The following is a 22,655-nucleotide window of genomic DNA, read 5'->3' on the forward strand; positions in this document are numbered from 1 at the left end:
TGTGGCTGCTGCAAATAACATCAAATCCCACATGCTACAGGTGCAACATGTCAACTGCCCTGCCAGCTTTCTCTCTTTTATTTCAACTAGAAGTAATTAATTTCAGTGTAGAAATATCAAAACAACAATTTGTAGTTTAGTTTAACTAGTTAAGCGATACATTTAATACAGTACTTGTATCGCTTGATTTAAAATCCTTAAACTCACCAGCCAATCACCTACCTGCTTACCCAATTAAAACCTCTGGATTTTAACTCTCAGATGGTCCCTCTCTCAGACCACTCCTTGTTCTATTTAAAGGACTACAATCGCACCAGTTCCCTCACGGCCCAATTTCTCTCCTTTGCCAAATACTACAGTTTAGTACTAGGTTGAAGCTGGTCTCCATGCTACTATTCAACCTCAGCCTTTTTTTTTTCCCTTAAAAGTACTCCCTAAAATTCACGTCTTTGACTAAGAATGCACCCTCCATCATAAAGGGGCTCAGTATGACAATTTGCTCTAAATACCTTGTGATATTTTATCACATTGAGTTTTATCAATACAAATGGCTGATTATTACAGATGTAAATACCTTCAATGAGAAAAAAAAAAAAACAGGCATTAGTCCCTTTAACCCACTAAAGTGATGTTTATTGGATCTGAATCACATATGAAATATCAGATTCTGTTGTGTAGCACATTGAATGTTATGCATCAATCCAAAAATAGTTACACTTGGGGTTCATGATTTCAGTTTAGAAACTATTCTTTGCAAGTTATCGCTTACCACTGTACAACATATGCAGATTAAGGGCACACAATATCTTTAATGTAAAAAATAAAAAGCTTCAGACTGACCTGATCAAAGAGCTGCTTGCCTGTTGTGCTGGGCTGGATGGCAAACTCCAGCTCCGCATCCATTGTTGTAACACGAACATTGACCTGAAACAGGAAAAAAAAAGTTGAAGGGAGAAAAGTAACAGCAGGCAAATAATTTTGCACTATGTGCAAGACTTCCATTTTGCACTTAAACTAATAGGACCAGTGTTTAATTTGTCCATAAGAAACAGGAGGGATAGACCATTTAGCTTATTGAACCCAATTCACCAGTCGATAAATTCACAGCTGATCCAATTGTGGCCTTAATTCTACTTTCCTGCTTGCCCCGATAACCACAGACTCACTCATGGATCAAAAAACTGTAACACGGCCTTGAATATATTCAATTATGTAGCTTCCACAGCTCTGTGGGAGACAATTCCAAAGACCAATGATGCCAGCCTAAGTGGGAGAACCTACTTTTTGAACTGTGCACCCTTGTTCTAGATTCCCCCACAAGGGGAAACATCCCCTTGGCATTTTGTCTCCCAATATCATCTCTCAATCTTCTAAGCTCAATTGAATAAAAGTCCAACCCCAACCTGCTCAATCTTTCCTCATCAGATGATCCTTCATCCCAGGTGAATCTTCTCTGAACCACTTCCAATATAAATATCCGCCCCAAAGTGAGGAGGCCAATTCTGATCACAGTACTCCATGCACGGTCTCACCAATGCCCTGCAATTGCAGCAATACTTCCTATACACCACCCCCTTGTAATAAAAACCAATATTCCATTTGCCTTTATTTGCTGTACCTGCATGCTAACTGTGTGGTTCAGGTACAAGGACACCCAGATTCCTTTTGTACTGCAGCATTCTCCAATCTCCTCCATTTGAATAATATCCTGCCTGCCAAAGTCGACATTCTCACATTTTCCCACATTATATTCCATCTGCCATTTTTTTGTCCACTCACTTAATCTCAATCCTTTTGCAGTCTCGTTCCATCCTCCTCATAACTTGCTTTCATTATTATCTTTGCACTTTAGCTAAATCTGCTGACAATGGTACATCCAAACCATTGATGTATATTGTAAATAGTGGGAGGCCCCAGCACCATTTGCTGCAGCAATCCACTAGTTACAGTTTGCCAACCCGAATGAGTAATTTATCCCGATTGTTTCCTGTTAGATAGCCAACCCTCATCGATGCCCATACATCATTTCCAACACTGAACTCTTTGTGGTCATGCATGTCCCAGAATTAGCAAGTCTTCTAACCCATTTCCAGTCACGCATGGAACAGGTTTGCTTTTGCGTCAACCCTCTTCACAAGGTCTTTCTCCACAGTGCTCTCTTAGGCCTTACATAAATGTTAACTCTGGCATCAAAATCAGATATTGCATTGAGTGAAAGTTGTTCAATCTGAGATGACCAAGGTCTCCAAAGACATACTTGTTTGCCAATGACTGTGCACTAGCTGCAGGTTCAGAGATGGACATGCAATATGGCGTGGACTGACTCTCCAATGCATACAACTACTTCAGTTTTCTTCATGCTAATGTACTAGCCTGCTCCAGCAAAGCAGAATCTCAAGCCCAAGGGTTCAGTCCATTACCAGATGCAGTCAGTGGATAAGTTCACTTATCTCGCCAGTATACTCTTAAGCGGTCTGTATGGACAATGGAACTTGCAAGAAACTCCCAAGTGTAGCCTTCAGCAGACTTCAAACATCAGTCTGGGATTGAAGAGGAGCAAGTCTGCCTAACAAATTGAAAGTCGGTAGAGCAATAATCCTACCCACTCTGCTCCACAATACGAAACATGGACTGTGTACCAGCATCAAGCTTTCATTTGAGCTGCCTTCAGAAGGTTCTGAAGATCAAAAATACAGGGCATGGAGGTACTCACCTCAGCTGGCATGCCAAGCATGACACCATATTGGGACGGTCACAACTAAGTTGGTCTAATCATGTAGCCAGAATGGCAGATGCTTGCTCACCGAAGCAGGTAATAAGGAAGGTAAGTGGAATTTTGGCATTTATAGCGAAAGGAATAGAGTTTAAAAGTAGGGAAGTGTTGCTACAACTGTACAAGGCATTGGTGAGTCCGCATCTGGAATAGTGAACAATTTTGGTCCCCTTACTTCTACAGTCCTCCGCTCTACCATCTGAGCTAGTGAAGGCGCTGTGGTCCCCTTACTTAAGGAGGGATGTAGTTGCATTGGAAGCTGTTCAGAGGAGGTTCACTAGATTGATTCAGAGATTGAGCAGTTTAGACCTATACTCTCTCAAGTTTAGAAGAAGAACGAGAGGAGATCTCATTGAGGTATGCAAGGTAATAGAAAGGTATTGACAAAGTAGACACAATCCATTTTCATAGAATCCTAGAATTTACAGTGCAGAAGCAGGGCATTTGGCCTATCGAGTCTGCACCGGTCTTGGAAACAGCACCAGCCCACACCTCCACCATATCCCCGTAACCCAACCTAACTTTTTTTGGACACCAAGGGCAATTTAGCATGGCCAATCCACCTAACCTGCACATCACTGTACTGTGTGGGGCAATCTAGAACAGATGCTATAGTTTATGATAAGGGGTAGCAGATTTAAAACAGAGATGAATAGAAATTACTTCTCTCAAAGGGTTGTGAATCTGTGGAATTCACTACCCCAGAGTGTGGTGGATGCCAGGACAGGAGATAGAAAGATTTTTAATTAGTAATGGGTTGAAGGGTTATGGAGAACAGGCAGGAAAGTGGAGCGGAGACAGATATGAGATCAACCATGATCTTATTGAATGGTGGAGCGGGCTCGAGAGGCTGAATTGCCTACTCCGAGTTCTTATGTAAATACATCAAATTGCATTGGTCCAACTGGACCAGGATTTTTGCTTTATGGTAAAAGTATCCAAAATCCATTTACAAATTTTCAATCATGGAGTATATGTGGGAAGGAGGAAAAAAAGAACCAATTAGAACAGAAAAATACTATGAATGCTGGCAACTATTAATATAATTTAATTTTCTAGTGAGGATGTCAAAGTACAAAGTTTATTTGACTTGTCTCACATTTAAATTAAGGCAGCCTGTTGGTGTGCTGTTGCTGTAGATCAGTAATACGGAATGCAAATGTGGACGTCCACAGTATCTGCTGCTTCCTGTCTATGAGCTGCAATGGTTCAGGTAAAGCAATAGGCGGAGGAGTACATAACATTTTTACAAGGGACTTTTAAAACACATCGAGGATGTTAAGACTGGAGGCAACAAATAAGCATTTCAGCAGCAGATGAGCGGAGACAGGGATCACGTCAGACAATGCTACAGGAGGTGGAACTAAGCTGGCTTGGTGATGGCATGAATAAGTGGCTGAAGTTCATCTCCGGGTCAAATATGATACCAAGGTTGTGAACATACTGGATTAATATCAGACTGTTGCTAGGAGAACAGAATTTGGAAGGGAGAAACAGAAAACAATGTTAGTCTTCCCAGTATTTAACTTGGGTGTAAAAGTCTGCTCACCCTGTACTGGATGTTGGACAAGCAGTCTGATAACTACAGTGGTGGAGTCATGAGAGGTGGTAGCTGAGGTAGAGCTGGGTATCATCAGTATACATGCAAAAACTAACATGGTGCATTTGGATAATGTCATTGAGGAGCACATTTCTCATAGATGAGAAATAGGAAGAAAGTGCCAAATGATCGATCACTGGGGACACCAGTGGTTAATGGTGCTGGAGCAGCAAGAGAAACTGCTGCACGCGATTGTTTAGCTAGGATTAGAGATAATAGAACCAGGTGAGAAGCAGCCCCCACCCAGCTGGATAACAGTGATGGAGCACTGGAGGGGAATGAGGTGGCAAATCCGGTTAACAGCTACAGACAGGTCAGGAAGGACAAGGAGGAAAAGGTTACCCATGACATTGTCACGGCACAATGGAGTCACTTTGTTAAGTGATGTTTAGTACAGTGGCAAGGATGGAAATCTGATTGGAGGGATTCAAAAGATGAAAATAGATTTGAAGGTGCAACAAGTTCAAGGGCTTTGGAGAGTAAAGGGAGGTTAAAGACTGGACAGTAGTTTGCAAAGACAATGGGGTTTCGTTTTGAGAAAGTTGATGACAGCAGTTTTTAAGGAGAGGGGGACAACAATTAAAGAGATAACCATTTAAGATCAGTTATCAGCTCCAGGGAGGGGAAATTAGGTGGTCAGCAGTTTAGTGGTAACTGACAAAATGAGGGCAGTGAGGGTATGAGGAGAGATGGGAGAGAAACTAGAGCAGAGGGAGGATTAAAGGAAGCTTGGCCAAGTGGGGACAAAGGCCGCTGATCTCCTTCAATTTGTTGGAGATTATGGTGTAGCAGACAAAGGAGGGATTTTTAAAAGACCTGTCTTTAGAGAAGATTGAGTAGATAATTCTGTGGAGCAAACCAACAAATGCTAAAAAGTGACTTTTTTTTTTACTGACACTCAAGGCCCTATTCTCCCTAATGTACCCGAACAGGTGCCGGAATGTGGCGACTGGGGGCTTTTCACAGTAACCTCATTGCAGTGTTAATATAAACCTACTTGTGACAATATATATTATAAAATAAGGGGTTCTCCAATTTTGGCGCTCAGGCAACATAATAGTTTGTACAGATTGGAAATTTTAGATAGACAACTATGCCTTCAGCAGATCTGATTGATTGGATGATATTGTGTGTCGTTTTGGATCTTCTGGGATTGGAACAGTGAATCCCGAATCATCTAGATCACATCAGTGTATTAGAAAATACAAGCAGGAGGAAGCCATTCGACGAGCCTTCTCCACCATTCATTATCAAATTCAATACCCTGATCCTGCCTTCCCCCCCCCCCCCACCCCCCAATATCCCCTGACCCTGCCCCACCCCAAATTTCCCTTGAATCCCAAGTGCTTATGTAATTCCTTAACTATTCTATGGTAGTGAATTCCACAGATTCCTACTCTGAAGAAACATCTCCTCACAGTTCTAAAACATTTACCCCTTATCCTCAAACTATGACCCCAAGTTCTGGACTCCCCCACCATTGGGAACATTCTTTCTGAATCTATCCTGTTAGAATTGTATATCTCACTTTTCTAAACTCCAGTGAATATAATCCTAACTGACTTGGTCTCTCATATGACAGTCCCGCCATCCCAGGAATCAGCCTAGTAAACCTTTGCACTCCCTCCACAGCAAGAACATCCTTCCTCAGATAAGGATACCAAAACTGCACACAATACTCCAGGTGTGGCCTTGCCAATGCCCTATTCCTATACTCAAATCCTCTCGCTATGAATGCCAACATACCATTTTCCTTCTTTGCGCTTACTTTCAGCGACTGATGCACGAGGACACCAAGGTCTCGCCAAGTCCTCTCGCAATCGACACCCATTCAAATAATAATCTGCCTTCATATTTGTGCTACTGAAGTGGACGTCACATTTATCCACATTACATTACAATGCATTTGCTCACTCATTCAGCCTGTCCAAATCATGCTGAAGCATCTGTATCCTCCTCACAGCTCTCTCCCTCCCAACCTACCCTTCAAAAAAGAATTAATTTTCTATTTGCATGTAGCATGAACATTTAAACCAAGTCCTTGCTAAACAAAAATAGAGAAGTTAGAAATAGTCAGCAGATTGGAAAGCATCTGTAGAGAAACATAAATCAGTCAACACCTGTTCAAAGATGCTTTCATAGTCAACAGATTTCAGATCCGCTTGGGCTCATCCTCACCCCACCAGGCTCTACAATAACAGCTACACAGGTCACCAAAGACTAAGGGTTGAGAAATCCCTCCTATAAATTAACAAGTGAGATAGGCAACACAAGTGTAAATGAACGGAAACTATTTGAAACAGCTACATGGAAGTAGAGTAGGCCAATAGAATCCCTACAGTGCAGAAGGAGGCCATTCGGCCAAGGAGTCTGCACCAACCCTCCAAAAGAGCACTCTACTCCCCCACCCTAGCCCCGTAACCCCACCTAACCTTTGGAGCAATTTGAGATGGCCAATCCACCCAACCTGCACATCTTTGGACTGTGGGAGGAAACTGGAACACAAAGCAAACCCACGCAGACACAGAGAGAAAGTGCAAACTCCACAATCACCCAAGGTCAGAATTAAATCAGAGTCCCAGGCGCTGTGAGGCAGCAGTGCTAAGCATTGTGCCAATAGATCGATTGCCGTCTACACAACATCAGATTACTAATTAAATCTTTGCAACATGTAAGAGAAGCATTTTTTTAAAAAAAATACAGACTTGCTTTAAGAAAGTACAGAGTTCAGTTCCAGCCCATCTCCTGGGAAGATGCCAACTGTTGCCGGATACAGCTCATCTGTTTGCAGACCTCAGGTGTTACATCCCCAAGCAGCCATTCTGCAAATTTCTCAACTGCAAATGTTGGCATGCTGTTTGGCTGCAAGAAGCATTTAGCCAGCAAGTCTCACTGTCTAAAACTTTGCAGCATCAGTAACAACCAGAGCCACAGCTAGTTTCCCCACTCTTCCCCAGCTTCTGTGCTCAAGTGAGTTTAGAAGACAGGGCATGAAAGGTACACCAGCAAGAGGTTCACTAGAGGTTTTTTTAAATTAGGAAATGTGATTAGTGAAAGATGATTTCAACAAGTGGCAAGAGATTAGCAACTTTGAATTGGCGGCAAGCAGGATTGAGGGACAGGATTGAATGAAAACAGAAGGATAAATTATGCATAGAGCTATTACAGCAGAAAATGTTTGCCAGAGTTGTGGCAGAGACCATTGCATATATTTTGGGAGGTTAGATAAACATTTGAAACAACAAATTGCAAAGCTTTGAGAGAGCAAGACAGGGGATTCGTTTTGGATTGCTCTAGTAAATTGCCAGCAGAGTCAGGAACCACCCACCATGTGGCATCATTCTGTGCTGAAAACATCTGTGGTTCTGACCACACATCTGGAGGATGACTTTGAGATCGTCGGTTTGACCAGTGATGCCCACATCCCACAAAAGAATGACGAATCAGAAATTTGAGAACCCGCGACAAATGATACAAAAGCTCTACAAACTTTAAACAAGTCCAGAGGCATTGTGACCAGAGGTTTTACTAAACCCCATAACTGTGGGGGAAATATACATCCATTTGTTCTAGCTAAGCAGTGGGGAACAATTCAGGAGCTAAGTGGGTTAATCAATAGTTTAGTAAGTAAATGCAATGAAGAACCAACTTTGAAAAATAAATGGTGTTGGTTGGAGGCAAACAATTCAGAGAACTCCTTACATCTTGTGACGAAGCATTGAGACTTATTATCCACCAGACAGGGCTTCAGATTCAATGCTTTATTTGCAAGATAAAACTAATAATGCAATACAGATTTTGCTTGACTAATTGAGAATGTCTTGATAGAGCCACAGGAGATGGCATTCCATTCATCGGCGATGTTGCTTATATGGAATTTAAGAAATCATTTGAAAAAAATACCACATAAAAAAGTTGGTTAACAAAGTTGTGGCTTATGGTCAGTGTTATCTTGAATTAAAAATTGGCCCAAGGACAGAAGAATGGTAAATGGCAAGGTTTCCTAATGGAGGATGGTGTTCCCCAAAGATTTGGCAATATCAAACCTGGAAGGATAGCAGAGAGAGTAACCAATTGACTGCAAATGGGCATAGACAAGCTAGCAGACACAAAGTTAACAAAAGAGGCGATGGATTCTGGCATAAGGGGATGAGACGGTCAAAATATATTTAATGGCACAGCCCTAAAAAGTGTGCAAGAACAGAGGGAATAGGGCTATCATGTGTACAGATCTTTGAATGTGGTAGGACATAGAGTGTAATTGGCAAAGTTACACGTGATAAATATGATATCGAGTGCAACAGCAGGGAACTGGCGTTGAACGTCTACACCGGCACTGCTGCCTCTCCAGTTTCCTCCCTAAGTCTTAAGATGTGCAGGTTAGGTGAATTGACCATGATCAATTGCCCCTTAAGTGTCCAAAAGGTTAGATGGGGTGGCAGGGACTTCGGTAGGATGTTCTTTCGGAGGTTCGGTGTAGACTTAAATGGGCCAATTGGTCACAGTCTGTGCTGTAGGGATTCTATGATTCAAAAAGCTCTGGTTAGGCCCTGGACTATTGAATTCAGTTCTGGTCACCACACTTTAGGAAGGATTGAAGGTCCTGGGGAGAGTAGAGGAGATTTAGCAGAATAGCTGAAGGGTGAGGGAATACAGCGGCAAGGTTACGCTAGAGAAGCTGGGGTTGTTCTCTTTGAGGAGGGATCTGATGTGGTAGACAAAGTGAAGCTGTTTCAATAGATAATGATACAAGGATTATTAGGGGACACAAATTCAAGGTTTTGGGAAAGATGTTTACGTGGCGAGAGACAATGGTGGTGGAATTAGAGAAGATTAGCGATTTCAAAAGGAAACGGTCAACTGCTACCAGATGCTTTGAGGGACTTAATGTGAACCTCAAGGGATCAGTCTCAATGCTAAGCAAAATATTGAGAATGATGAGAGTTCTGGTTCAATTACACGAAGTTTATTACTAGTAACAGTTATATATAGCTCTGCATAGGCCTCCCAACAGTTACATCGGTTGATTTCTTGACTATCTACCCGACACATACAGTATGCATGAAGTCTTACTGATAGTGTCACAGACCGTAGTAAACATCTGCAATAAGGATCACAGGCAATAGCAAACATCCAACAGGGAGGCTGGTCCTTTTATTTTCCAGCCTTACACACAATATCACTGTGCAACTTTAAAGGCACATTCACATGTACACGATGTCACAACAGAAATTGGACAAACTCTCAATGAAAGTAAACCCCAAGGGCTACATGGATAAGTAGGGGAATGGGGCCGAATGGACTGTTCTTGAAAGTTGATTTGGGTCAAGTGAATTCTACGTCCTGACCCTGAACCTTACTGCATTGTACTTGTACACTATAAAACAAACTGCATTGTACTTGTACGCTATAAACAATCATTCAATTTTGCCCGACCACTAGAGTATTCCATCACAATCCTGACTTGTGCCGTTGTAGAGGAGACCAGGTTTTGGGACTCGGGTAGCAACTCAGTGCAGAGCTTCCAACCTCTGACTTGCTCTTGCAGTTACAGCATTCTACACAATGGTAATCCCCCAAGGAGGTTGATGGAGATTAATTATCATTATTGATGATATTGCCATTGCATGTCAAGGGGAGATGGGTGAATACGCTACTGTTGGAGATAGTAGTCATTGCCTTGCACTTGTATGGACGGAATATTACTTGCCACTTGTCAGACCACATCAGAATGCTGTCTAAGTCTTGCTACATGCAGAAATATGAGGAATCGCAAATTATACTGAACAAATTGCATATGCAATAATCACTTCTGACCTTTTGACTGCCAACAACCATCTTCCTTTGTGTTAGGTTTGACTTCATCCCGATTCGCAGGGACTTCAATTTTACCAAGACTCCTTGATGTCATAGTTGGTCAAATCTGCCCTAATGTAGGACTTCTGATGGCACTATGAGGTGAATAGTCACACACGAGATGGCTCCTGCCTGGGGATTTGGTTTTTGGCCCATTTAACGGGAGGTTTTTAAGCAGGAGATTGGTACAGTGAGACCGAATTGGATCCCTAATCGGGCAAGGGACCTTCGTCCGATTTGGAAGTTTCTCAGGCCTCAGAAGGGGAGAAAATGGCAAAGGTCGCTTGTGGTGTTGTTGCCCCTCAGTTGACGAATGAGAAGTTGATGAAATTTCTGATGGGGGAGTTCAAGAAACAGCGACAAGAGGTTGCTGATGATCTGATGAAGACGATGGGGGGAGCCATGGCTAGGAGGTTTGCTGGTTCATGGGAGTGGAGTAGGGGGAAATGGCTGTAGTTAGTTACCTATGGATTTCGGGGTGGGATTTATTTTGTTTCCTCTAAAACTGCACAACTTTAAAACAAGATGACTTAAAATGGGGCCATACTGTATATATAGAGGGATAAGCCAGGCCATTATAGATTAGTGTTGAATGCAATTCTGCAGCTAATGGACCACATTGACTGGATGCCCAGTTGTGAGTTTGCCATGTTTGTATCATATAGAAACTCAAGGACTTCATCTTAACAAGGACCGTGTGGTGGTCACTTCCACTATGGTCATGGCCAAATGCAACTGCATCAGGTAGATTGGGGAGGGACGGGGTCAAATAGATTCTCTCGCCACCTGCCACAGGCCCAATCTGGAAGATATCTTGACAGAGTCATCCAGATTCTAAATGTTAGCTCCCTTCTCTCCACAGATGCCGCCAGACCTGCTGAGATTGTCCAGTATTTTCTGTTTTAGTTTCCGGCATCTGCAGTAATTCGCTTTTATTTGGAAGGTGTCTTCTTCAGGACTTGGTCAGTAGTGGTGGTGCTGCCTGGTGATGGGCCTTGAAATACCCATGCCTTTGCTACTATCAGTGCTTTTTCGAAGTATTTGATGAACATAATAGAGCACTGATTCATCAGCTTAGAGAGGATGCCAAATGATAATCAGCAGCAAGATCATGCTGGAAAATGGAAGAGGTCAATAATCAACCATGATCTTATTGAATGGTGCACAGGTTCCTGACAGTCTACTCCTCCCAGTCTACTCCTGCTCCCATTTACATACTTTGTTTTTTTAAATAAATATTGACCTCATTAGTCTCTCTATTTTTAGTGATATGTGCATCTGACTGTCAGATTCCTCTGCTCTCCTACCCCATTTAGATACTTATTTTCTGGAGCTGTATGTGGATTCCTTATTCTTCCTACCAATATTACTACCTCACTCTTACCGATAGAGATTCATTTGTCAAATAAAATGTCCAGTCTGCAAATTTAATATCTTCCTAGGAATATTGTGAATGCTGCATCTTTGTTCTAATCTTTTGAAAATTATTACAATGAGGATCCCAGAGAGAAATCAATTCCCAGGATTGTAAGATTTTAAAAAAATATATATATTGTGGTAATGTTATTAGAAGAATTTGTTAAGGTATATAGATTTATATGTCTGCTAAAGTTGTGATTAAGGGGTTAACAGCTAAGCAAGCTGTGGTCACTAATGGGAGGAGCTAACAGCTAAGCAGGCTGTGATGTCACTAATGGGAGGGGCTGGATCATTTTTTGAATTCAACCTTGTATCTGTTCTTTTTACAGTACGAAGTCTTACAACACCAGGTTAAAGTCCAACAGGTTTGTTTCGATGTCACTAGCTTTCGGAGCGCTGCTCCTTCCTCAGGTGAATGCAGAGGTCTGTTCCAGAAACACATATATAGACAAATTCAAAGATGCCAAACAATGCTAGGAATGAGAGCATTAGCAGGTGATTAAATCTTTACAGATCCAGAGATGGGGTAACCCCAGGTTAAAGAGGTGTGAATTGTATCAAGCCAGGACAGTTGGTAGGATTTTGCAGGCCAGATGGTGGGGGATGAATGTAATGTGACATGAATCCCAGGTCCCGGTTCAGGCCGCACTCATGTGTGCGGAACTTGGCTATAAGTTTCTGCTCGGCGATTCTGCGTTGTCGCGGGTCCTGAAGGCCGCCTTGGAGAACGCTTACCCGGAGATCAGAGGCTGAATGCCCTTGACTGCTGAAGTGTTCCCCGACTGGAAGGGAACATTCCTGCCTGGTGATTGTTGCGCGATGTCCGTTCATACGTTGTCGCAGCGTCTGCATGGTCTCGCCAATGTACCACGCTTCGGGACATCCTTTCCTGCAGCGTATGAGGTAGACAACGTTGGCCGAGTCGCACGAGTATGTACCACGTACCTGGTGGGTGGTGTTCTCACGTGTAATAGTGGTATCCATGTCGATGATCTGGCACGTCTTGCAGAGATTGCCATGACAGGGTTGTGTGGTGTCGTGGTCACTGTTCTGAAGACTGGGTAGTTTGCTGCAAATAATGGTTCGTTTGAGGTTGCACGGTTGTTTGAAGGCAAGTAGTGGGGGTGTGGGGATGACCTTGGCAAGATGTTCATAGTCATCAATGACGTGTTGAAGGCTGTGAAGAAGGTGACGTAGTTTCTCCGCTCCGGGGAAGTACTGGACGACGAAGGGTATTCTGTCGGTCGTGTCCCATGTTTGTCTTCTGAGGAGGTCGGTCCGGTTTTTCGCTGTGGCGCGTTGGAACTGTCGATCGATGAGTCGAGTGCCATATCCCGTTCGTACGAGGGCATCTTTCAACGTCTGTAGATGTCTGTTACGCTCCTCCTCGTCTGAGCAGATCCTGTGTATACGGAGCGCTTGTCCATAGGGGATGGCTTCTTTAAATGTGTTTAGGGTGGAAGCTGGAGAAGTGGAGCATCATGAGGTTATCCGTGGGTTTGCGGTAAAGCGAAGTGCTGAGGTGACCGTCCTTGATGGAGCTGAGTGTGCCCAAGAATGCAACCGATTTTGGAGAGTAGTCCATGGTGAGTCTGATGGTGGGATGGAACTTATTGATGTCATTGTGTAGTCGTTTCAGTGATTCTTCGCCGTGGGTCCAAAGGAAAAAAATGTCATCGATGTATCTGGTGTATAACGTCGGTTGAAGGTCCTGTGCGGTGAGTAGGTCCTGTTCAAACTTGTGCATGAAGATGTTGGCGTATTGGGGTGCGAATTTGGTCCCCATGGCTGTTCAGTGCATCTGGATGAAGAACTTGTTGTCGAAGGTGAAGACGTTGTGATCCAGAATGAAGCGGATGAGTTGCAGAATTGCGTCTGGAGATTGGCAGTTGTCGGTGTGGAGTACTGAAGCTGTTGCAGCAATGCCGTCGTCATGGGGGATGCTGGTGTAGAGTGCCGAGACGTCCATTGTGACGAGGAATGTTCGTGGTTCAACTAGTCCATGGGTGCTGAGTTTCTGTAGGAAATCCGTCGTGTCGCGACAGAAGCTGGGTGTACCTTGTACGATGGGTTTCAAGATGCCCTCGATGTAGCCAGAGAGGTTCTCACACAGGGTCCCATTGCCTGAAACGATAGGGCGCCCTGGTGTGTTGGCCTTATGTATTTTCGGGAGGCAGTAGAGATCTCCAATGCGGGGAGTACGTGGGATGAGAGCACGTAGGGTGCTCTGAAGATCTGGATCCAAGGTCTTGATCAGTCTGTTAAGTTGGCGGATGTGTTCCTTGGTCGGATCTGCGGGTAACTGTCTGTAGTGTTCTTGGTTGTTCAGTTGTCGGTATACTTCTTTGCAGTAGTCCGTTCTGTTCAGTAAGACAGTGGCCCCCCCCTTTGTCTGCTGGTTTGATGACGATGCTGTGGTTGGTCTTGAGAGCGCGGATGGCATCGCGTTGTGCTTGGGTGACGAACGGACATCGCGCAACAATCACCAGGCAGGAATGTTCCCTTCCAGTCGGGGAACACTTCAGCAGTCAAGGGCATTCAGCCTCTGATCTCCGGGTAAGCGTTCTCCAAGGCGGCCTTCAGGACCCGCGACAACTCAGAATCGCCGAGCAGAAACTTATAGCCAAGTTCCGCATACATGAGTGCGGCCTCAACCGGGACCTGGGATTCATGTCACATTACATTCATCCCCCACCATCTGGCCTGCAAAATCCTACCAACTGTCCTGGCTTGATACAATTCACACCTCTTTAACCTGGGGTTACCCCATCTCTGGATCTGTAAAGATTTAATCACCTGCTAATGCTCGCATTCCAAGCATTGTTTGGCATCTTTGAATTTGTCTATATATGTGTTTCTGGAACTGACCTCTTCATTCACCTGAGGAAGGAGCTGCGCTCCGAAAGCTAGTGACATCGAAACAAACCTGTTAGACTTTAACCTGGTGTTGTAAGACTTCGTACTGTGCTCACCCCAGTCCAACGCCGGCATCTCCACATCATGGCTGTTCTTTTTAGTTTCAGTTTTAAGAGACCTGCTTTGGGTTCGGAGGAAAGGAAGTGTTTCTCAAACCAACCTCAAAAGCTTCTCTCCCAAGGACTTGTGTGAATAAATCTGTAAGCCACTGAGTGTTGACTTGTGCGTGGATTTTGCTTAATTGAAATTTTAGAAGTGACGAATGTGATATAAAATAGTTACTTTAGAGATATTAGTTAATGTAATGTAGAGATAGGCCAGTCTAATCCTGGTGAGTTCACAGACAAAGGATTTCAGACCGCATGGCAAAGCAAAGGAAGAGGTGTGTCCACCAAAGGAGGAGAAAAGGATGCTGGGTAATAGGGGCCAGAGGAAGGGATTGGAAGTGAGCCAATCAGAATGTATTACCAGGTCAGGAGGGGTATAGGATGACCTATGGGAATCGTGTATGTGAAACTTGATGCCATTTGAATGTATCAGTAGAGACTTCTTTGTTCTACAGACTCACTTGATTCCAGAGGTGTACGAAGCAAGATGTGCTTTGTGCCGCTGTGAACTGAGTCAGGCTTGCAAGCCAAATAAAATAACTAATGCTGTACCTGCAAATCCATCTCGACTTTTATTGAGGCCAGACTGACGGGTAAAGAAATTTGGAATTTGTCAGAAGTAGGTATGAAAGTGAACTCAAAGACCTTTTTTTTTTTATAAAAAGAACCGTTTAACTGTTAATTGAAAAGTGCTTCATCATCATGAAGTGCTTCGAAAGGTTAATCATGGCACGAATCAACTCCAGCCTCACGGATTACCTTGATCCACTACAGTTCGCCTACTGCTGCAACAGGTCCACAGCAGACGCCATGGCCCTGTACTCTACCCTGGAACACCTAGATAACAAAGACACCCATGTCAGACTCCTATTTATCGACTACAGCTCAGCCTTCAACACCATCACTCCTACAAAACTCATATCCAAACTCAGTGGCCTTGGCCTCGGCTCCTTCCTCTGTGACTGGATCCTGAACTTTCTAACCCACAGGCCACAATCAGTAAAGGTGTGCAACAACACCTCTACGATCATCCTCAACACCGGTGCCCCACAAGGCCGTGTCCTCAGCCCCCTACTATACTCCTTATACACCTATGACTGTGGCCAAATTCCCCTCCAACTCTATTTTCAAATTTGCTGCTGACGCCACAGTAGTGGGTTGGACCTCAAAGAATGACGAGACAGAGTATAGGAATGAGACAGAGAATCTGGTGAACTGGTGCGACGACAAATCTCTCCCTCAAATGTCAACAAAACGAAGGAGATGGTCATCGACTTGCGAGTGGAGTACATGCCTCTGTCTACATCAATGGGAACGAAGTAGAAAGGGTCAAGAGCTTCAAGTTTTTAGGTGTCCAGATCACCAACAGCCTGTCCTGCCCCCCCCATACCAACACTATAGTTAAGAAAGCCCACCAACGACTCTACTTTCTCAGAAGGCTAAGAAAATTTGGCATGTCAGCTACAACCCTCACCAACTTCTACAGATGCACCATAGAAAGCACTCTTTCTGGTTGTATCACAGCTTGGTATGGAGCCTGCTCTGCCCAAGACCGCAAGAAACTACAAAAGGTTGTGAATGTAGCCCAGTCCATCTCACAAACCAGCCTCCCATCCACTGACTCTTATAATTCCCGTTGCCTCAGAAAGGCAGCCAGCATAATTAAGGACCCCACGTACCACGTACCCCGGACATACTCTTCCACCTCCTTCCGTCAGGAAAAATATACAAAGTTTGAGGTCACGTACCAACCGACTCAGGAACAGCTTCTTCCCTACTGCCATCAGACTTTTGAATGAACCTACCTCGTATTAAGTTGATCTTTTCTCTACACCTTGCTATAACTGTACATTATATTCTGCAGTCTCTCCTTCCTTTCCTATGTACGGTATGCATTGTTTGTACAGCATGCAAGAAACAATACTTTTCACTGTATTCTAATACATGTGACAATAATAAATCAAATCAAATCAAAAGAAGCTATTTTTTTCCTGGACATTCATGGGGTTAATAATAAAGTCTGTTTTAATAGAATGGTCAGTGAAAATCACTCCTGGAGCAAAGTATCCTTTCCTCAAGTTTGCAAAATGAAAAATTGTTGAGGTCTCATCTGGTTTCTTAATATAAATTGGGGTCCGGTCCGGGTACTGTAACAAAAAAGGAACGAACCAAAGTTCTCAACAACAAAAAAAAAATAGAATGGGGGGGGGGGGGGGGGGGAAGAGAGAGGGAGGAGGAAAGAGAGAGAAAAACAACAACTTTGGAATTTAACTTCAATCCAAATATGCAACTCTACGCCAGGCTAGTTAAAAACTGGCCCCAATCCAGTAGAAACTTAGCTAGCTAGATTTTGCGTTAACTACCGGACACCACCACATTAAAAAATTGCCTCTGACGCGGTTGGAAAAAGAGGAACTGGATACTAAACAGACAAGACAATATACATCTTACTTCATTTGTAGTTACTTTGCTTAGCAAACTCATTGGGAAAAAGTTCTGCATCTCCACGAGGAAACACCTCAGTTCCAAGGATCAGGAGATCATAAATAATGATCAAAGTTAAAAATATTTTATTAACTAGAAATTCAGTTAAGAGACCACCTAGAGCTGAAACTCCCTTGTATAAAGGGTTGCAAAGTGAAAGCTTCAACATAATAGTGTAGTGATTAAGAGGTCGGAATTAACAACAAGCAGTACTTATTCAATACCATTAACACCTCAAACAGAAAATGGTGGAAATAGTCAGATCTGGCAACATCTGTCGAAACGTCAAGTTAATGGTTCAGGTATTTTATCAGAACTGGGGGGAAAAAGTCAGAGTCAGATGTAGCAGGTTAGATACAAGTGGAAGCAGAGTCAAGAAACAAAAACATTAATCTAAAGGAAGTGTAAATGGAAACAGCAATCACCAACATTTGCTGTCCAAAAACAAAAACTGGAACAATAGAGGTGGTCTAAATAGTTAAATTCAATGTCGAGTCTCTAAAGCCGTGAAGTGCTCGCCCAAACAAATTAGTTGTTGTTCCTCAAGCATCACTGAAATGATGGAGGTGGTGAGAGAGTAGGAGAATTAAAGTGACAAGCGATGGGAAGTTCAGGGTTACACTTGCAGAAGATCGAGTGTTTGGTCTCCTGTATAGAGGGCTCTGCGTTACGACCAGCAAACACTCTATAAATGGCAAGAATGGGTGCTGCATAACCCGAGTCATTACAAGAAGTGGCATGGGAGCAAGTGCAAGCAAGTAGCTGTGGAGTCAGCAGGTTAACAGAAGATACTGGCTGACAGCCTATCCCCAGAAATGGAGAAAGGGAAATCCTAAGGGACGGACCAGTTGAAGGTAACAGAAGGGTGAAAATTGGAAGTAAAGTTGATTAATTCTCCAGTGAAAGTTTAGGGCAGGAAGTGACACCAATGCAGTTATCAACATACTAGAAAAAGTAGCCCCCCGATTTGCAATGGAAGGATGAATGTTTCATATACCTCATGAAAAGGCAGCTCAGACCTATACAAATTAAAGGAGAGTGTTGGGTAATGGAAGGGGACTGCTTGGACCTCTGTTCAAGGAAGAAGCACAGTTCTCTCAGGTAGTCCTGGTGGTGGTTGGGGGGGGGGGGGGGGGGGGGGGGGGGAAGGAAGGAGAGAAAGATGTAATGGGATTGGACCTTGCTGGTGAAAATGGGACAATTAGAGTCAGGAAAAAGGAAACTTTGTGGTGGAAGGCATTGTAATAGTAGTGAATGTAGACGAAGAAATTGGACAAGGGGAGAAAAGGAATCAAGCTAATAAATCAGTTCCGTCAAGTACAGACTGAAATAATGGGTACATTAGGTCAGTCCCTGGTGTGCATCTTGGGAAGGATTGGGGAACTACAAGGTTAGAAGCTATGGAAAATAGATCGCCAGATGAGATGAGGTCAGTAACAGTTTGAGTGCAACAGCTTAATGGGGGTCATGGTCCACTGAAGGTAGAAGGATCTGAATTGGTGCTCGGCCTCCTCGAAGCAAGATGTCAGCTCAGCATAAAACCGGTCACTATTAATGACTGTGATAAGGTTGGATCAGAGAGAACAGAACGCTGCAGTTCAAAGGAAGGTCAGTTAGAGCGAGTCAGTGAAGCAAACGTCACGCTGACCTCACACCACCACCACCCCCCCCCCCCCCCACCTGCCGCTCTTCCCGCCCCCCCCACGACAGTCCCCACATGTCCCTCTGCCCCCCCTTCCTCCACCCATGTGTTGTTGTTTCCCCCCCCCCCCCACCTGGAGGATTCCCAAGCGTCAACTACCACCAACACCCCCCCCCCCCCCCCCCCGAGGAATCCCCATGCATCCCCCAACCAATGACGATAGGCTGTGGTAGACGGTAGTAGAGAAACTATTAGCATATTTTTCAACCGGCAGTAGCAACACAAGAGTGGTACCTTCCATTAATAGGATGTTGTTGTCAGGCCAACAAAAATGTTCTGCCCATCATACAAGTGAGTAATGTGTACATGAATTTTAGTGCTGCTGAGATGCCAACAACTGGAATCCATAGAATCCTACAGTGCAGCAGGAGGCCATTCAGCCCAACTAGTCTGTACTATCCCTGAAAGAGCACTCTACCTAGGCCCACTTCTCTGCCCTATCCCCGTAACCCCGCGCATTCATCATGGTCAATCTACCTAACCTGTACATCTTTGCACTGTGGGAGGAAACTGGAGCACCTGGAGGAAACCGAAACAGACATGGGGAGAACAGGCGAACTCCACACAATCACCAAAGGCCGGAATTGAACCCAAATCCCTGGCACTGCGAGGCAGCAGCGCCAACCACTGTCACCATGGAGTATCATATGAAACAGCATGTCCCTTGCCAGCCTACCCAATCAACACATGCTTACAGGACTCGAGCAGGATGTCAAACACGAGATGTGACCACGATTGGACAGCACTTGCTGAACATCAAGTCTGTGAATCACACTAACAACCAATTCCAGATCATCAGTCATTTATGCTTGATACCATAATCCTACAGAAGGACCTCTCGCTGCAGGCAAAAGCAACATGTCCAGGTATTGCACGTTTTTTGAATTGAACAGAAACATGGGATACAATAGTTCCAGGATGTATTCACCATGGCATCACCTCAATTAGAGTCAACGTATCAACCAAGAAACACCCTTTTTCTCATGCAGTATAAATTGTTGCTCTCACTGTTGCGTCTGTCCTGATAGAAAGATTCAAAGTCATATCAAGATTTTAGTAAGGCATTTAACAAAGTCCCACATGGCAGAATTGGTCAAAAACACAAGAGCCCATGGGATACAGGGCAATGTGGCAAACTGGGTAAAAGGTTGGCTGTGTCTCAGGAAACAAAAGGATAATGGTCGATGGGTGACCTCGCAAATGGAAAGTTGTTTCAAATGGTGTTCCACAGGGCTCTGTTTTGTGTTATATTTTAGCGATTTGGACGTGAACGCGGGGGACACGATTGTGAAATTTGCACACAACACAAAGATTGACCTAGTGGTGGACAGTGTAGAGGATAGCTATAATCCCCAAAGTGACATAAATGGGTTGGTGGAGTGGGCGATAAAGTGGCAGATGGAATTTAACATAGAGAAGTGAGAGGTCAAACAGTTATAGAGAGCACACAATAAATGGGAATATCCTAAGAGGGGTAGATGAAGTGAGAGATCTTGGTAACAAGTACAAGGTCCCTAAAGGCAGCAGTGCAAGTAGACACGGTTATAAACAAAGCAGATGGAATGCTCTGCCTCATTGGCAGAGGTACAGAATATAAAAAGGATAGCTGTTGGAACTGTATAAAACACAGGTGAGTATTGTGTGCAATTCTGGTCACCACATTACAGGAAGGACGTAATTGCTCTGGAGAGAGTGAAGAAGAGGCTTACAAGAATGTTGCCAGGGCTAGAAAAGGTGTAGCTATGGAGGAGAGATTGGACAGGTTGGGGTTGTTTTCCTTGGGACAAAGGCGGCTGAGGGGTGACATAATTGAGGTATACAAAATTATGAGGGGGAAGAGACAGAGTGGATAGGATAAAATTATTTCCGCTGCTGGAGAAGTCTAGAACCAGGGAACATAGATTTAAGAAAAGTGGCAGAAAATGTAGAGGATACATGAGGAAGAACTTGGAGGGTAGTTGGAGTATGGAATTCAGTACCCGAGTTGTGTTAGAGGCAGAGACCTTAAACTCCAGAAAGGATACCTGGGTCCACACCTCAAGTGCTGCAAGCTACAGGGCTACGGACCGGGTGCAGGAAGGTGAGAATAGAAAGGGCACCTGGGTGTCCTCAGGCTGGCATGGACAGGATGGGCCAAATGGCCTCATTATGTGCTATAACTTTTCTATGGTACTAAGAAACACCATGCATCTAGGACTTATATATTCACAAATGTCCTTTTACTGTAAGAGTATCCATTAAACCTCTATTTTAAAAAAATCAATACTGGGTTCCTTCTCAGCATTCGGCTGAAAAATATCAAGTTTGCAGAGAGACAAATGACAGAAGTCTAACGAAACTGAAGTATATTCAAAAAAAAAACCTTTAGGCACCATCAGTTTTACTGTGAAATATCATCTCTGTAAAACAACTTCTACTATATAAAGTGAAACCAACCCCAAGGAAAATGTAGTACCACATTCCCAATTATAACATTCACCTTTAATTTCAAAAATATTCCTCCAATACAATTTGGAAGATCATGCATCCGTTATCAAGGATCTTCTGTCTGGAAAATCTCCCAATTTTAAACTAGGAATTTGTGTTTCAGGAAAGATGTAAAATTCATATGCAAGAAACTATGCACAACAATAGACATTAGAGTGGGATGGGGACGATATGTAAAAGCAAGCAATGTCATGTTATAATTTTGTGGTACACTTGACAATGGATGCTAAATGAATACTCCCGAACAAACATCACCTCATTGGTTGATCAATGTCAGCATTTACTTCGGTAGCACTCTCACCTCAAAGTAGAGGTGCCTTTCCTTGGACATTTCTTTGACTGTTGTGTGATGCAGAGCGACGCCAAAAGCATGGGTTCAATTCCCACACCGGCTGATCTTATCCATGAAGGTCCCACTTTCTCAACCTTGCCTCTCACCCAAGGTGTGGTGACCCTCCCTCAGGTTAAATCACTACAAGTCGGCTCTAAAAAAGGAGAGAGCACCCTATGGTCCTCTGGGAGTATGGTGACTTTCATTCAAAATAATGGCACTATTTTGAAGATCGACCATGTCCCAGTCAATATCCATCCCTCAGATCAACATCATTAAAACAGATTAATCGATCACGATCACATTGCACTGAACTCCAAAAAACAGCAAAATGGCTGCTGCTTTTCCTGTATTATAACAGTGATTTCAAAAATCTTTAATTAGCTGTAAAGCTCTTGGAATATCTAGAAGTCATGAAAGTTGCTAACCGTTATTTTCTTTATCTCGTTCAACTACAAGTGCAATAGTTATTTAGGGTGGGATCCATGATCATATAGTTATTCATTCACACGAGTGATTCAGCCAAGTCAACATTCAAAACGGTATTTGGTTTATAATTTACACTGGATCCCAACATCCCTTCATAGATTGAGAAATACTTGTGTATATTCAGGGGAGGGGAAGTGTGCTTTAGAAATCATAGAATCCCTACAGTGCATTTGGCCCATCGGGTCTGCACCGACCCTCTGAAAGAGCACCCTATCTAGGCCCACTCCCTCACCCTATCCCCTGCAATCCTGTAACACCATCCCTGCACACTAAGGGACAATTTAGCATGGCCAATCCACCTAACCTGCACATATTTGGACTGTTGGAGGAAACCCGCAGACACGGGGAGAAAAAGTGCAAACTCCACAGACAGTGACCCAAGGCCGGAATTGAACCAAAGTCCCTGACGCTGATGCAGCAGTGCTAACCACTGTGCCACCATGCCTTTTAAAAGAGGATTTTTTCAGGATAGCTCAAAAATCTAGAACCAC

General features: G+C 43.7%; 1 protein-coding gene across 3 annotated transcripts in view; it reads right to left on the bottom strand.

The window, feature by feature from the left end:
• ezrb (ezrin b) overlaps positions 1-22,655 on the bottom strand; it is a 134,499-nt gene that overhangs the window by 104,157 nt on the left and 7,687 nt on the right. For all 3 annotated transcript variants that reach the window (XM_072507535.1, XM_072507527.1, XM_072507519.1), the window contains one exon: positions 841-924. In XM_072507535.1, coding sequence (XP_072363636.1) covers positions 841-924 — 84 coding nt within the window. The remainder of the gene's footprint in view (positions 1-840; positions 925-22,655) is intronic.

Source organism: Scyliorhinus torazame, chromosome 1 (assembly GCF_047496885.1).
Source record: "Scyliorhinus torazame isolate Kashiwa2021f chromosome 1, sScyTor2.1, whole genome shotgun sequence".
Taxonomy (NCBI): Eukaryota; Metazoa; Chordata; class Chondrichthyes; order Carcharhiniformes; family Scyliorhinidae; genus Scyliorhinus; species Scyliorhinus torazame.